The following is a 13820-nucleotide window of genomic DNA, read 5'->3' as shown; positions in this document are numbered from 1 at the left end:
GAAGAGTAGAGCTTTGCTACTCAAAGTGTGGTCTGGACTAGCAATCTTGAGATCCTGGGAGTTTGTTGGAACTGCAGACATCCACACTCACACACACCCCTCCCTAGTCTCTTCTGAACTTCACCATCCACCCGCTCCGCCACCCCCATGAATCTGTATCATGAGAAGCATTGGAGTGGAGGAGGGGATGAGAGTGGAGTCAGTGAGACACTAGTTGGTGTAGCCCAGGAGAGGGGTGGTAAGGGTATGAACTAAACCCTCACGCAATGGAATTGGCCAATCTTGATGACTTTTTGGGTAGGGAGTTGAGGGAAAAAATCAGAAAAGTTTAAATGACTCCCAGTTCCTGGCTTGGGTATCTGAATTCAAGAGTCATTTAGTTTATTGTTATGATTCACCGTCGCTGACATCTATTAGGCACTGCTATATGCTAACAGTATGTTCAGCATTTTCCATGAACCGTTTCATGCATCTAACTCATTGGAGTAGATCTGTCATCTCTCCTATTTATAGATGGGAAATGAGGTTTACAGGGGAGAAGCTAGTTGCCCAGGGTTATAGAACTTGTATTAACGAGTTGAAGCTGGAACTCAAAGCTGACTGACCCAGAGCCTGGGCTTCTTTGGCTGCCTCCTAGTGACTTGGAGGTTGGATAGCAGGAAGTCCAGGAGGGTGGGGAACAGGCAAATTAGAGTGGGGGTGCCAGGACAGGCAACCAAATTGCTGTCTGCATGTGTTTAGCATATTTCTTTAAGAAGAGGATTCTTTACCTCTTGAAAAAGAGGCAGGAAAAAGGATAACATTGCAGTGGCACCCGCCCAGGCCAAGGCCAGGGAAAGCCTGGAGCTTTGAAGGGGACGTGATCTGTTACACCCCTGCTGTCTCCTCACGTCCCCATTCACTCCTGCACGTTCATGCTGTGGCAGCAGGAGCTGCTTATGTCCCCCTCGCCACACCTCACAGGCACCTGTGGGTTCCATTGTGTGACATCACCCCTCTTGGGTGTTCTATCATTTCCTTTAGATCAGTAGTTGCCAACCGGTGGTCTGAGGACCACTGGTGGTCCATGAGGTCCGAAAGGTTGGCGATCGCTGCTTTAGGTCACAACTCAAGGGCAACTTCTCTTAGAATAATTGTTGGACTTTATAATTGCCCCGTTTTGTGTTGCCTTCTTCCATGTGCACTGTGATAGTGTGTGCTTGATTATATAATACTAGAGGCCCGGTACACGGATTCATGCACTGGTGGGGTCCCTCGACCTGGCCTGTGCCCTCTCGCAATCCAGGACCCCTCGGGGGATGTCAGACTGCCGGTTTCGGCCCAATCCCTGCAGGCCAGGCCAAGGGACCCCACTGGTGCACGATCTGTACACCAGGCCTCTACTATGCATATAAGATCTTTGATTAATCTCTTCCTGCCCTCCCCCACCCCCGTTTCCTCTGAGATTCATCAGTCTGTTCCATGTTTCAATGCCTGTGCATTGAGCATCTCCCCCCTGGTGGTCAGTGCACATCATAGCTAGGTTTTTATATATATATAGATGTGTCATGGGTATTTTAAGGAAATGTGTTTTTGCCTCCCCAACTAAGATATAAGCTACAAGAAGAAGAAGGTATTATGCCTCTGTGTATTTTGTTTTGTATACCCACAATACATGGCCAAATATTGGAACATGGCTGGAATTCCATGAAAAATGTTCAGTAAATGGATAAATGGATTGGACATGCTGGCAATCATAAGTTGCTGACTTTCGAGCCAGAGCAGAAAGGGCCGTCACAATTGTGTGTAGGTTCTGAAAGTCAGAGGGATTGGAAGAGATGTGAAGAGGGTGTGCCTAAAGGACCACGAGGGTAGAGAGGATGGGATGAAGGCAGGAGCTGGGATGGGGCTGGTAGGGTGAGGAGGCTAGTGTCTGCCCGCATGCACATGGCCCTGTTGCAGCGTGAGCTGACTGACCACACGGAGATGCCCAGGCTTTGGGCATGGTGGTGTTGTGCCTGACAGCCCCCAGCAGGTTTTGCTCTCAATGGTTCTTCAGTACTAATCCCTGTGTCCCCTCCTTGCCTCCCCCAGAGCCGAAGGATGAAGTGGAGGTGTCCGATGATGGTGAGTGCTGGCCACCCGCCTTGGGTGGGCTCTAGGGGTGGAAAGGGGTGAGCAGGGATCTGATGGCTCACACCCACCCCAACCCCCACCCTGCAGATGAGAAGGAGGCTGAAGTCGATTACCGGACAGTGACGGTCAATACCGAGCAAAAAGTGTCTGACTTCTACGACATCGAAGAGAGACTAGGATCGTAAGTGGAGTGGGAAGCACCCTTTGGGCCCCAGCGTGAGGGTGACACAGACCCCCCAGTGAATTCCATGCCTTGTCTTCCCGTTCTTTCCTGGGTTTGCCAGCTCCCCAGACTGACATGCCTGCAGCATCAGGAGGGAGGGACAGCACTCCACGAAAGCATGGCCACCCAGGGCTCTAGCCACGTGTATTTCTGCGCTGGCCCCTCTGTGGAGGGCTTGGGCGAGCCTTCCTTTGCTGTGCCTCATTCTCCACACAGCCCTGAGCTGAGGGGACCATGTCTGAGTCAGACTGTCTTCGGGACCCTCCCATCCGACCCACAGAAGGCAGGCTGGCCTGACCTGTGCTCCCTGTGCGGCACTGCTAGCTCAGGGCTTCAGGGACGCACACCCTTGCGATGCACGGCTGCCCACTTTGGCACACTCTCTGTACTTGGTCCGCACTCTTTACTCTGAATCCTCCCTGGGGTTGGACCCCATCCTGGGCCCTGGTCACAACCAAGCGCCCCCTCCAGCAGCAGCGCCCCGGGCTGCCTCCCGCTAGCACTCTATTCCTGAGCGCGGGAGGTGGAAGCAAAGGGGGGGTCTCTGCTTGTATTCCCAGCCTCATAGCAGTTGGTACAGGGAGCCGGCACCACTAGTGGGAGCTGTCAGAGGACCACGCCCTGTCCCACAGTGGGCAGCAGGGCCTCCGGGCTGTCTCCGGGACAGTGCTGAGGAAGGGGGAAGGGAGGTAGCCACTCAGACATTCTCTGTGTTTGGGGAGACTTCCTCAACCTGACCTCACGGGTCCCTCTGGTGGGAAGGGGAGAGAACTCCACCAGCCATGCTGAAGGCCCCACCAAGGCGGTGACCTGCTGAAGGAGCAGCAGGGCTGGCATTTTGGGTGGGATGTTGGGCCAGCAGAGGCTGCAGCAGGCAAGTGATGGGGAGAGTAGTTTGCAGTATTAGAAATGCACTTCCCTGACCCAGAGCAGGGCTGGCAAACTCTTTCTGTAAAGGGCCAAGTAATGGATGTTCCAGGTTTTGTGGGCCATGCAGTCTGTGTTGCAACTACTTCTCTGCACATTCACGGGCTGGTGGGACAGGGGGGAAGCCACGTGGGGTCTCCCACAGACAACATGCACGCAAATGGCATGACTGTGCTCCAATAAAACTTTATGAAAACAGGCGGGCCAGATTTGTTGGCCATCCCCCAGTGGGCGGAAAGCTTGGCTAAATGTGCCTTTTCCCTCCTCCTTTCACTTGCAGTGGGAAATTCGGACAGGTCTTTCGACTCGTAGAAAAGAAAACTGGAAAAATCTGGGCAGGGAAATTCTTCAAAGCATATTCGGCAAAAGAGAAAGAGAACATCCGGGAGGAGATCAGCATCATGAACTGCCTCCACCACCCCAAGCTGGTCCAGTGTGTGGACGCCTTCGAAGAAAAGGCCAACATCGTCATGGTCCTGGAGATGTGAGTAGCCCGCTGCCCCACCCGCCCCTTCACTGCAGGCAGAGGCGTGAATGCAAGACATTCACAGCCCATCCAGCCAGGGACTGACCACTCAGCACAGCTCTGCGCACAGCACTGGGCCTGACCACTGACCACCAGCCCCCTGAGCCCCTGCTCATTTCCATAACAAATGGGCAGATCTTGGAGGACCCCCGTCCCCTTTCCCCCTCACCTCCCTGTGAAAGGGCTCCTTGGTTCCATTCAGGGGCCTTCTGATCTGGAGGTGGCTTCAGAGGAGGAGGGGAGGGATGGAGCAGCTTCCTGACCAGCCTGTGAAAGGGGGGGGACCAGGGTGGGGGCTCAGAGTGTAGAGTATAACCTTGCTCCCTCCTCTTGCTGTGCTCCGTGTGCTCATTTGTACTTTCTTCACTTCTCAGTCAGCTTTCTGTGCTGGGTTGTACACAGCAGGAAGATGGATCCAGTGACTAGCCAAGGTTTTCCTTTCCAGGCTTTCCTCTAGTCCCACTTTCTCCACCTCTCCCACCTCTGAACTGCAAGCACACATACACATACACGAGTACACACACGTGTGCAAACACACCTGTGCGTACACAAACTCACATGTGTGTAAACACATGCACACATGCGTCCAAACACACCTGCACACATACACGTGTGTGTAAACACATACATGTACATACTGGTGTCAGTAAGTCAGACATCTCCATAGTGTCTATATTTTTAAGAATTTCTTTTCCTTTTCCTGATTTGACTATTTTTAATATATGATTCTATCTCATCAAAAAATATAAGAACAAATGCAATGAAAAATCCCATTCCCATCCCCTGCCCCCATCTACCCTATTCCTACCCCACCAACAACAACCAGGAAACAATTTCATTGGTTTTGTCTGTATCCAGTTTCTTTATGAAAATACAAGCACATATAATACATACATCCATATTGCCCACCTTTTAACACAAGGGCAACTCGTAGTTACGATTCCATACTTTGCTTCTTTTCATTCTACATCTTACCTTGGAGACAGTCCCCTATCAGCAGCAGTGAGCTCCCTTGTTCCCCCGCTCCGTGCAACGTCATCACATGCATGTACCACGGTTTATTGTCCTCTTTCGGCAGGAGTGGGTGGTTTCCAGGTGTTTGCTTTTACAAGCAAGCAGTTTCTGTAACCTGGTCCCATACATCTTTCACTCATGCCTGTGTGCATCTGGAAGATAAACTCCCAGCAGTGTGGGGTGCTGGATCGATGTGTATGTTGAATCTTGAGAGATATTGTGCAGTTGACAGCAGCATCCTGGAATTGCTCCTTCCCAGGCAAGGCGAGCCAGGGAGGCCAGCGAGGCAGCTCCGAGCTCAAGGCGTGAATCCCTCCTTCGTGAAATGATGAGTCCCTTTCGGTTTCTGTTCCTTAGGAAAGTGGTTAACAGCATAGACTTGAGTCCCATAAACCTCACCGCAGTCCCAACTCAGCCTCTTACTTGGTGTGCGACCTTGAGTAAATTATTCGACTCTGCCAACCCTTAGTTTTATTATCTGAGAAAGGAGGCTATAAACCGCCTCGTGAATAGTGTGGGATCAAAGGGACTAACGTGTGGCAGGCACAGTGCTCTGCAATGGAGAGTTGCTCTCGGTAGTTCAGTGCTTTGGCTTTTTCTCTATCCTGGTCTTTTTCCCACTCAAAATTACGTTGTGAGCATTTTAACACCCAACCGGGTACCATGGAACAAATCCTACTATCCAGGTCCTATTACTGTGTAGCGGTGATTTTGTCATTATTAAATCCTTCTAGCAGGAGAGGTATTTGGGTTAGACTCCCATTTGTTCTTAAAATTCTGTGGAATTGGAAAAGATTCAAAGAAAATCTCTATCATATCTTACACTCCGTTTTCAGCCCCAAACTCCAAATTGCCTCTCCACTTCCAGGAAGGATTTAGCCATGTCTGTGGCCTCACCCCCACCACAGCCCTGTGGCTGCAGCGTTTCACATTCGTTCTAGAGCAGGTTCTTGGTCCAGGCAGTGTGGGCATGTGGGGACATGTGAATAAATGCCTTATCTTTAGAAGTTAAATCTTGAGCAAGTTCATGAGGGCGTGCAGGGAGGGGGAGGAGGCAGCCCAGCCTGGGTAAGGCCGGGCAGCAGCACCAGTGGGCAGAATACCATACTTAGCTTGGAATTGGGAGTTGGCAAGCTGGATGGAAAATGTTGGGAGAAAATGTAAGAAGGCTTCCGCAGGTCTGGGTTTCATCCCTCCACCCCAGCCTCCCCCAAGGACAGGAGCAAATCTTCCAGGCACAGATGCCAGAGGATTCGCCTGCACTCGGGGTCAGGAGCTCACCCCCATAGGAACTCAACCCAAGGAGAGGGAGCAGATCCGTCCTCGATCTGCGCTTCAGACAGGCTCAGCCTCTGCGTGCACAAAGGTTGGTGCTCAGCAGTGCCATTTGCCTGGTGTGATAGAAAAACACGAATGCATTGCAGGCCTCAGATACAGGGAGAAACCAGGAGGAACATGCCTTCAGCCTTTCCGACCTGCGGTTGCAGGACAAGCCTATCACTACAGCAGTGGTCTCTGAGACTGGGCTTCCTCCCAGCTCCTGGCCTGGTATCTGGGCTTGTCCTTTTGGGAGCACGTGGGACGTTCCATGTGGTGGTGAGACCCTGAGCACAGGAGAGGATGTGCCGTTTAGGCTGAGTCATCTAGGGTCCATCTCACTTTTGTGCTACTGTTGGCAAGATTGATCAAAGAACATCCATCCAGCTGGCCTCCATGAGACATGGAGTCAGGGGGTCTGGTCCCGAGTCTCCGGTAGTGAGTGCCATTCCTCCTGGCTGCCCGTGAGGACTGGGGGGTCTACAGTTTGGGGGATAGATTTGATCCCTTGGGATTAGGTGGCCTTGGTAATAGGTATTCATGCATTCATTCATTCATTCACTCACTCACTGTTAACTTATTAAGCACACATTTCTTCGGGCCCAATCTTGGCCTTGGCGTTATCCCATCTCTGTGGTGGTGGCCCTTTCCAGCCAATACTTTGCACCGATCATCCCGAGTGTTTTGAATAGAACCATTTTTTAACTGCTTCTTTTTAAAAATGTTTTTATTGATTTTAAAGAGAGAGGGAGGGAGAAAGAGAGAAGATTGATTAGCTGTCTCCCATATGCACCCCAATGGAGAACAAACCCGCAACCTGGGTATGAGCCCTGATCAGGAATTGAACCGGTGACCCTTTGGTGCACAGGATGACTCTCAACCGAAGGAGCCACACCGGCCAGGGCTGAAACCTATAGAACCAATAATCCTATTTTTGTAACTACTTTCATTCTTTAAAAAAGTGGAACATAGGAGTAGTTTTCAAAATATGTTAAATATATTTGAATAGGTTTAAACCTATCTGTACATGTATTGACTAGGTTACCTCTAGAAATGCAGTAGTAATTATCTCTGTGGCTCCGATTTCTACTACTCATTGCCTCAGGCATTCCCAAGGGCACTGCAGATGATGGCTGCTTGCTTTTTCTCAATACTTTAAATTTAGAAGCAAACATTTTGGGGCATCTTGTCTGTGCCAGACATTGTCAGGTATAAACAAGGGTCTAGATATGAGCCAGACCTTTTCCAGACATGCTCACAAACAACTGTAAGGAAAGGCAGACTTGAACAAAAGTGCAGAGACAAGGCTTTGGAAACCCAGGGAGGGAAGGCTCATTTCATATGGACAATGGAGTGTGCTTTATCCAGAGAACGTGAATTTCTACTGCCTCTCAAAGCTGGTAATGGAGTAAGCCAGTACTTTCCAAACTTGTTGGATCATAAGAATGAGCTGGGGTACTTATTAAAAATACAGATCCTCAGATCCCTCCCAAATTTCTAAAATCAGAATCTCCAGGAGTGGAGCTTGGGAATCTGTATTTTCAACAAAAGCCTCAACTGGTTCTTTTAAAAAAATAAAAAACGATAACATTATTGAGCAGTTACCATGTGCCAGGCACTCTCTAAGCACGTTAGGTGCATGATCTTGGTCTTCACAACAATCCTGTGAGGTGAGGCTGTTTTTATCTGCATCTTTGAAGCACAGATGTTCAGAATCACCTGTGACCTAAGCACAGATTCCTTTAATTTGTAATGAGAGCCTGGGTGGAGAGCAGTAGACATGAAGAGCTTGAGGAAAGCGGCGCCACCTGCTGGTCTTCCTGGACCTTCTTGGTTGGTTCTAAAAGGGTCTGTTGCAGCGCCCCCAGCGGCCATGCGCACAGATGATCTTTCCCAGCTCAGAGGGTCCAGAAGTGAATGTGGTTGTCATCTGGTGACAGAGGCCGGCCTCACGGAGGCTGTGCTGTGCTGGGCCCCACAGTGCACCTCTGCCTATTTCTCCCTCAGGTGTCAGAGAGGTGATCCACTTGGCAATAATATGTGCGGAGCACCTCCTGTGTGTCAGGCATGATGCTTACAAGGGTTCCTTCGTTCCTAGCAATTCTATGAGCAAGGGAACTGGGGCTCAGAAAGATGAACTCACACAGCTTGTGAGGCAGAGACAGGATTCATACGCAGCTCTTTCCCTTCACGATGACTCCCCTTAGAAGAGAGAAGTCCCTCGGAAGAGGACTAGCCTAGAATGGAGCCACCCAGTCTTGTTCAGCTGGAGGACTGATGCCTACATGAGTTACCAAGGAGATGCCTTCAACCAGCGGTTGCCAACCAGTGGGCCACGGACTACTGGTGGTCCATGAGGTCCGAAAGGTTGTCAACGGCTGCTTTAAACTTTCTGAGCAGTGAGCAAGGAAGGTGGGTCAGAGGGGTGGGGCGGGAAGAGAGAGGACCACTCGACTCCGGAAGTGAGGCCATGCATTTGCACTGAAGGCCAGTAGGCTGGACCCTGGGGCAGTGCTTAGCAGAAGATGTCCCCTTGGGCCCCAGAAACACCATGGCCAGGCCCCAAAGTCTATCCAAGCAGGAAATATGTACTACATTCTAGCCTGGGCCCCAAGCATGCAGGACAAGTCAGTTATGCTGGAAGGAGTAAGCTGATACTACAGGCCTAGCCAGAGGAAGCAGATCGATCATAACTGTAAGTGTGGTAGGTTACAGCCAACGAATTTGCTAAGGCTTGTTGTTGAAGATACTTTCTTGTTCCTATGAGTATTATTTCAAGTTTCAATTCTCTGTGACTAAAAGACATGGCTAGAATACAAGAATGATCCCCTGTACATCGATAGTCATTTGGGGAATGGAAGCTGCCCCCAGCAGTTAACCTTTTGCTAAGGAGATCATGTCTGGATCTCTCAGTTCATGACACCCCTGAAACCACCCTGCCTAGGTGCTTCCCTGAATCCCCCAACAGCTTAGTGGGCACAGGCAGAGTCCCCCAAGAGGAGACCAGGAGGCCTGGGCCCTCCTCACACAGTGGAGATGACCAGTGTAACAGGGCAGTGGCCTGGGACTCAGGACACTAAAAAAAGTGCCCGGCACCCCCATACCCTGGACTTTCCTGCCCGTCTTCCCAACCCCTGACCTGCCCTTGGCCAGAATCCCTGCCAGCCCGGGCTCCATGATCCTGTGGTCTAACTGCTCCCTTCTGTCCCTGCAGCGTGTCAGGGGGTGAGTTGTTCGAGCGCATCATCGACGAGGACTTTGAGCTGACGGAGCGAGAGTGCATCCAGTACATGAGGCAGATCTCGGAGGGGGTGGAGTACATCCACAAGCAGGGCATCGTCCACCTGGACCTCAAGCCCGAGAACATCATGTGTGTCAACAAGACAGGCACCAAGATCAAGCTCATCGACTTCGGTCTGGCCAGAAGGCTGGGTAAGGCCTCTCCTATTGTCCTCAACATGTAGTGGCAGTGGCTGTGGCTCACACACTGGGTATTAGAGGGAATGCACAGCATTGGAATTAAACTCAGAGACTATGGAGATGGCCCAGGTTTAGAACCCACCTTTACCACTTACTAGTTGTGAGGCTAAGTCCCAAATTCCTCATCTGTAAAATGGGATGATAGCAGTACCCACTTCACAGAGTTGTTATGGGGATCAAATGAGTGAATGCAGGTACAGTGAAGAGAGCAGTGTCTTGCATATAGTAAGTAAGCACTTTTGTAGGTGTTCGCAATTTATTATTATTACTAGAGGCCCGGTGCACAAAATTTGTGCGGGGTGGGGGGGGGAGCGGTGTGTGTGTCCCTCAACCCAGCCTGCACCCTCTCCAATCTGGGATCCCTCTCACAATCCAGGACTGCTGGCTCCCAACCGCTTGCCTGCCTGCCTGATTGCCCCTAACCGCTTCTACCTGCCAGCCTGATCACCCCCTAACCACTCCCCTGCCAGCCTGATTGACACCTAACTGCTCCCCTGCCAGCCTGATTGACACCTAACTGCTCCCCTGCCAGCCCGATTGCCCCTAACTTCCCTCCCCTGCAGGCCTGGTCGCCCCTAACTGCCCTCCTCTGCTGGCCTGGTCGCCCCCAACTGCTCTCCCCTGCTGACCCGGTCACCCCTAACTTCCCTCCCTTGCCAGCCATCTTGTGTCCACATGGGGGCGGCCATCTTGTGCGTTGGAGTGATGGTCAATTTGCATATTACCTCTTTATTATATAGGATTTTTGTTGTTGTTGTTGTCCCTTTTATATTTTTCACTCTGGTGCCTTCAGAGTGAAAGCACCTTGTGATGGTGCTTCCTACACTTGCCTCCTACTGTCCAGTTTTCAGTCTCCTGCTGCTTCCTCTCATTTGATTCTCACAGCAACCCTGTAAGGTATGCAGGGCAGATGTTATGAGCCCAAATGATAGACTAAGAAAACGAGGTTCACAGTAGCTTTTCCCAGCAGGTCCCACCAGGAGCCAGGAGGGGTCCTGGGGCCGGAATAGGGACCCCAGACACAGTTTGAGCTTCCTGAGCACCTGTGCTATTCCGGCCGTGTGGGGAGGTGCAGGAGGTGGGCGGCACCTGCACCCAGCCCCGAGGTCATTTTGGTGGGTGACTGTCTGCCTCACACGCCACCTCCACCCACCCTGCCTGTGTAGCTCTGTGAGGTCTCAGGAATTGAGGAAACCACTTCCCCCTCCATCTCCTGACCACAGTCTTGGCAACACCGGCCTGGGGCCAGCAGGAGCTGGCCTTTATTCCCCGCCCTGCAAGGAGCAAATGGCACTTGATCCCAGGATGCCCAGTCTTGGTTGAGACCGTGTGGGTGATAAAGAGGAAAGTGAGGGAGGTGGTCCCGCCAGGCTGTGGCTCCCTGGTGATCGGTGCCCCGAGGTTGGGCGAATGCACCTGCTCTGCTCTCTCCTGCTGAGGGCATGGTGTGGGGGCCACCGCTGGTGGGCAGGAAACCCTAACAGTTTAAACAGATAGGGCACAGCTGGCCTAGGGAGCTAGCATGTCAGAGCCCAGAGAACACAATGGGCAGGCTGCCTTAGAGAGGGGATATGTGGGGACAGGGTGTCTACCACGGGGCAGAGAACTGGGAAGTTAAGATGTAGCAGGCAGGGTTCAGGCTTGAGCTGGAGCAGAGCTCCCACGTCCGAGAGCCATTGGGTGCCTTGTCTTAGAGCACTCACTGGGGCTCTGTTGTTAACAGGACCAGGGGCAGCCACGGGCCAAAGGCGTGCCACCCCTCCAGGAGCTGGCACCTGGTGTGCATACTCCAGACAGCTCTTGTCCTTTATGGCTCAGAGGCACCTGCGGCTAAGGTTTTCCTGACGATCCTCCCAGCAGCTCCTGGGAGGAGAGAGATGAGGTTGCACGTGGAGAGGCCGTGGAGTAGGAGGAGCCTGGCTTGGGAGTCAGGACCCCTGGCACCACTGTTAACTGGGGGCGTAAATCACTCCACTTCCCTGGAGCCTGTCCTCAGAGCCTGGGGTTGTCGAGAATGTTACATAGGAAAGTTTGTCAAGCAGGCAGCAGGGCTCACTATTACCAAGCACAGGTCCCAGCCCCGCCTCAGGGCACTCCTGGGAGAGGCAGGCACAGGGCAGAGCCCTGGCGGCAGGGGTTTAGCAGCCTCTCCTCCCTGCCCCACCCGCTGAAGGCACTGAGGCGAGGGTGCGGCTCCTTGTTCTCATGGTGCATTGATGCACTTGTTTAACGGGAGGCCGGGGTCTCTGTGCCTCTTCCGGGGAGACAGCAGCTGAGGCCGATCCTCTCTGTGTCTCTCCCGGGCACACAGATGAGGGCATCCGAGAATGATGGGTTGGCTCCACAGTGTTCTGGCCAATGATCCCTCTCTATCTGGTTACAGAGAATGCAGGGTCTCTGAAGGTCCTCTTTGGCACCCCGGAGTTTGTGGCACCTGAAGTGATCAACTATGAGCCCATTGGCTACGCAACAGACATGTGGAGCATCGGGGTCATCTGCTACATCCTGTGAGTCTTGGGTATAGGGAGGCAAGGGCAGGGAGTGCCACAGGAGGGTCCGAAGGCTGCCCTGATGTTCAGGGGCCAGGGTGGCTCATGGGTGGCGAGCCTGCCCCAGAGTCAGGAGGGTGGCAGGCTCCCATCTTACCCCCTGGCCTGCCCTTTTTACGCTCCCAGAGGTCAGCCGCCCACTTCATACTCCCATGGGAGCACCTAGCTCCACACACCAGGACTGGCCTTCCGGGCCCCTGATGCTGGCCAGCCTGGGGCCTCTGGTTAGGAGGGTGGGAATGTGACTGGTACCATGTAATTTACCTTCACTTGTGTAGGTGGGTGTGGAGAGGAGGGAGGGAGCCCAGGTGGGCGTCATCATTGTCTGCAGAGGACAGCACCCCATCCTCGCTGCAGTGGTCTGGACCAGCGCTTCACAAACAGTACCATGTGTGAATCACCTGAGACAGTTTAGGTTGCCGGGTGGTTCAGAAGGCCTAGGGTACCTGGGAATCCACATTTCCAGGAGGGTCCAGGTTGCCAGTAGTGCTGGTCCAGGGATCAAGCTCTGAGGACCAGGCTTTAGGTGCGGTTATAGCTACACCTGGAGGGATAGTAACAGGGAAGGGCACTAGGACTGTGGGGAGTGGACAGCCACGTGGGAGTGTTCACAGTGAACACATCCGTGTAACCTATACCCACATCATAAACCACACACTCCCTCTTGGTGGGATCTTGCTGGTTTCACCTCTGAAGCCTGGGCTGCAGACAGCCGTCGGCCTCAGAGGCAGCCCGCGAACTTGTGTGGCAGCACACAGCTATGGGATGGTTACCCAGAAGGTGTAGATGTGCGTGCATTCATTTTGTGAAAAAGTAGATTTTGTTCTTCAAGCAAAAGGAAAAATTAAGCGTTTTCATGGTAAATATGAGGAGGACCTCTCAGAATGCTTCCTTGGACCCCTGGGGTCCCTAGTGTGAGCAATGGCTGTGGGCGACCCTGCTGCACAGCCAGGCTCAGGAACCCCTGTTACACAAGCTTTTCTAAATGAGGAGTGATTTTTTTGTGCAGAGTGGCTTTTCCACAGGCTCAGGAGTTTTACTGTCACTGTGGCTGTGAGGACAGCCTCCCTCAGCATCACAGCCTCCCATATCACAGATTCTGTACCCCAGAGTCATCTTCCCCCCCTCTTCGCTGTCACCCCCACCACCATGGCTTCCCCCAGAGCAGCAGAGAATGCCCTGGCCGGGAGTGCGTTTCCCTGCCTCTCCCTATTGCAGACCTCTCCAAGAAAAAGGGGGCTGATGACTAGAGAAAGCTGCACCTGATTCTGGAGGCCTGGCTCCTCGGTAAATAAGGAAGCAAGGCAGTGGGCCTAGCCTACCCCTTCTGGGGCTGCCCCGCTGGACGATGCTCACACTATCCTGGGCCTGGCTTGGTCCCTGAGTCCCTCTACAGCCATGAGAGATGTGCCTGGCTGTCTCCCCGGCTTTCCCACACGAGCCGAGATCATCTGCAGCCACGGATTTCACAGGGTCCTCGTTTAATCCTCAGGACAAACCAGGGAGAGGGTCATGGCAGGGCTCCGACCTCCATTTGGCATTGAGATGACCAGGGCCAAAGACTCCCACGTGGCTGTCCACTCCCCACACTCCTAGTTGACCCAAGACTGACACGTTTCCCAGGGTACAGGACTTTTAGTGCTAAAGCGAGGACAGATCTGGGCCAACT

General features: G+C 52.6%; 1 protein-coding gene across 1 annotated transcript in view; it reads left to right on the top strand.

Moving 5' to 3' along the window:
* Positions 1-13820, top strand: part of MYLK (myosin light chain kinase) — a 166415-nt gene that overhangs the window by 130392 nt on the left and 22203 nt on the right. The window contains exons 22-26 of the mRNA XM_070406351.1: positions 2074-2106; positions 2203-2296; positions 3546-3749; positions 9337-9554; positions 11986-12109. Coding sequence (XP_070262452.1) covers positions 2074-2106; positions 2203-2296; positions 3546-3749; positions 9337-9554; positions 11986-12109 — 673 coding nt within the window. The remainder of the gene's footprint in view (positions 1-2073; positions 2107-2202; positions 2297-3545; positions 3750-9336; positions 9555-11985; positions 12110-13820) is intronic.

The sequence above is a fragment of the Myotis yumanensis genome, unplaced genomic scaffold (assembly GCF_028538775.1).
Source record: "Myotis yumanensis isolate MYYU_CA2020_CCGP unplaced genomic scaffold, mMyoYum1.0.hap1 SCAF_2, whole genome shotgun sequence".
NCBI classification, from domain to species: domain Eukaryota; kingdom Metazoa; phylum Chordata; class Mammalia; order Chiroptera; family Vespertilionidae; genus Myotis; species Myotis yumanensis.
This window is presented reverse-complemented; position numbering and strand designations above follow the sequence as displayed.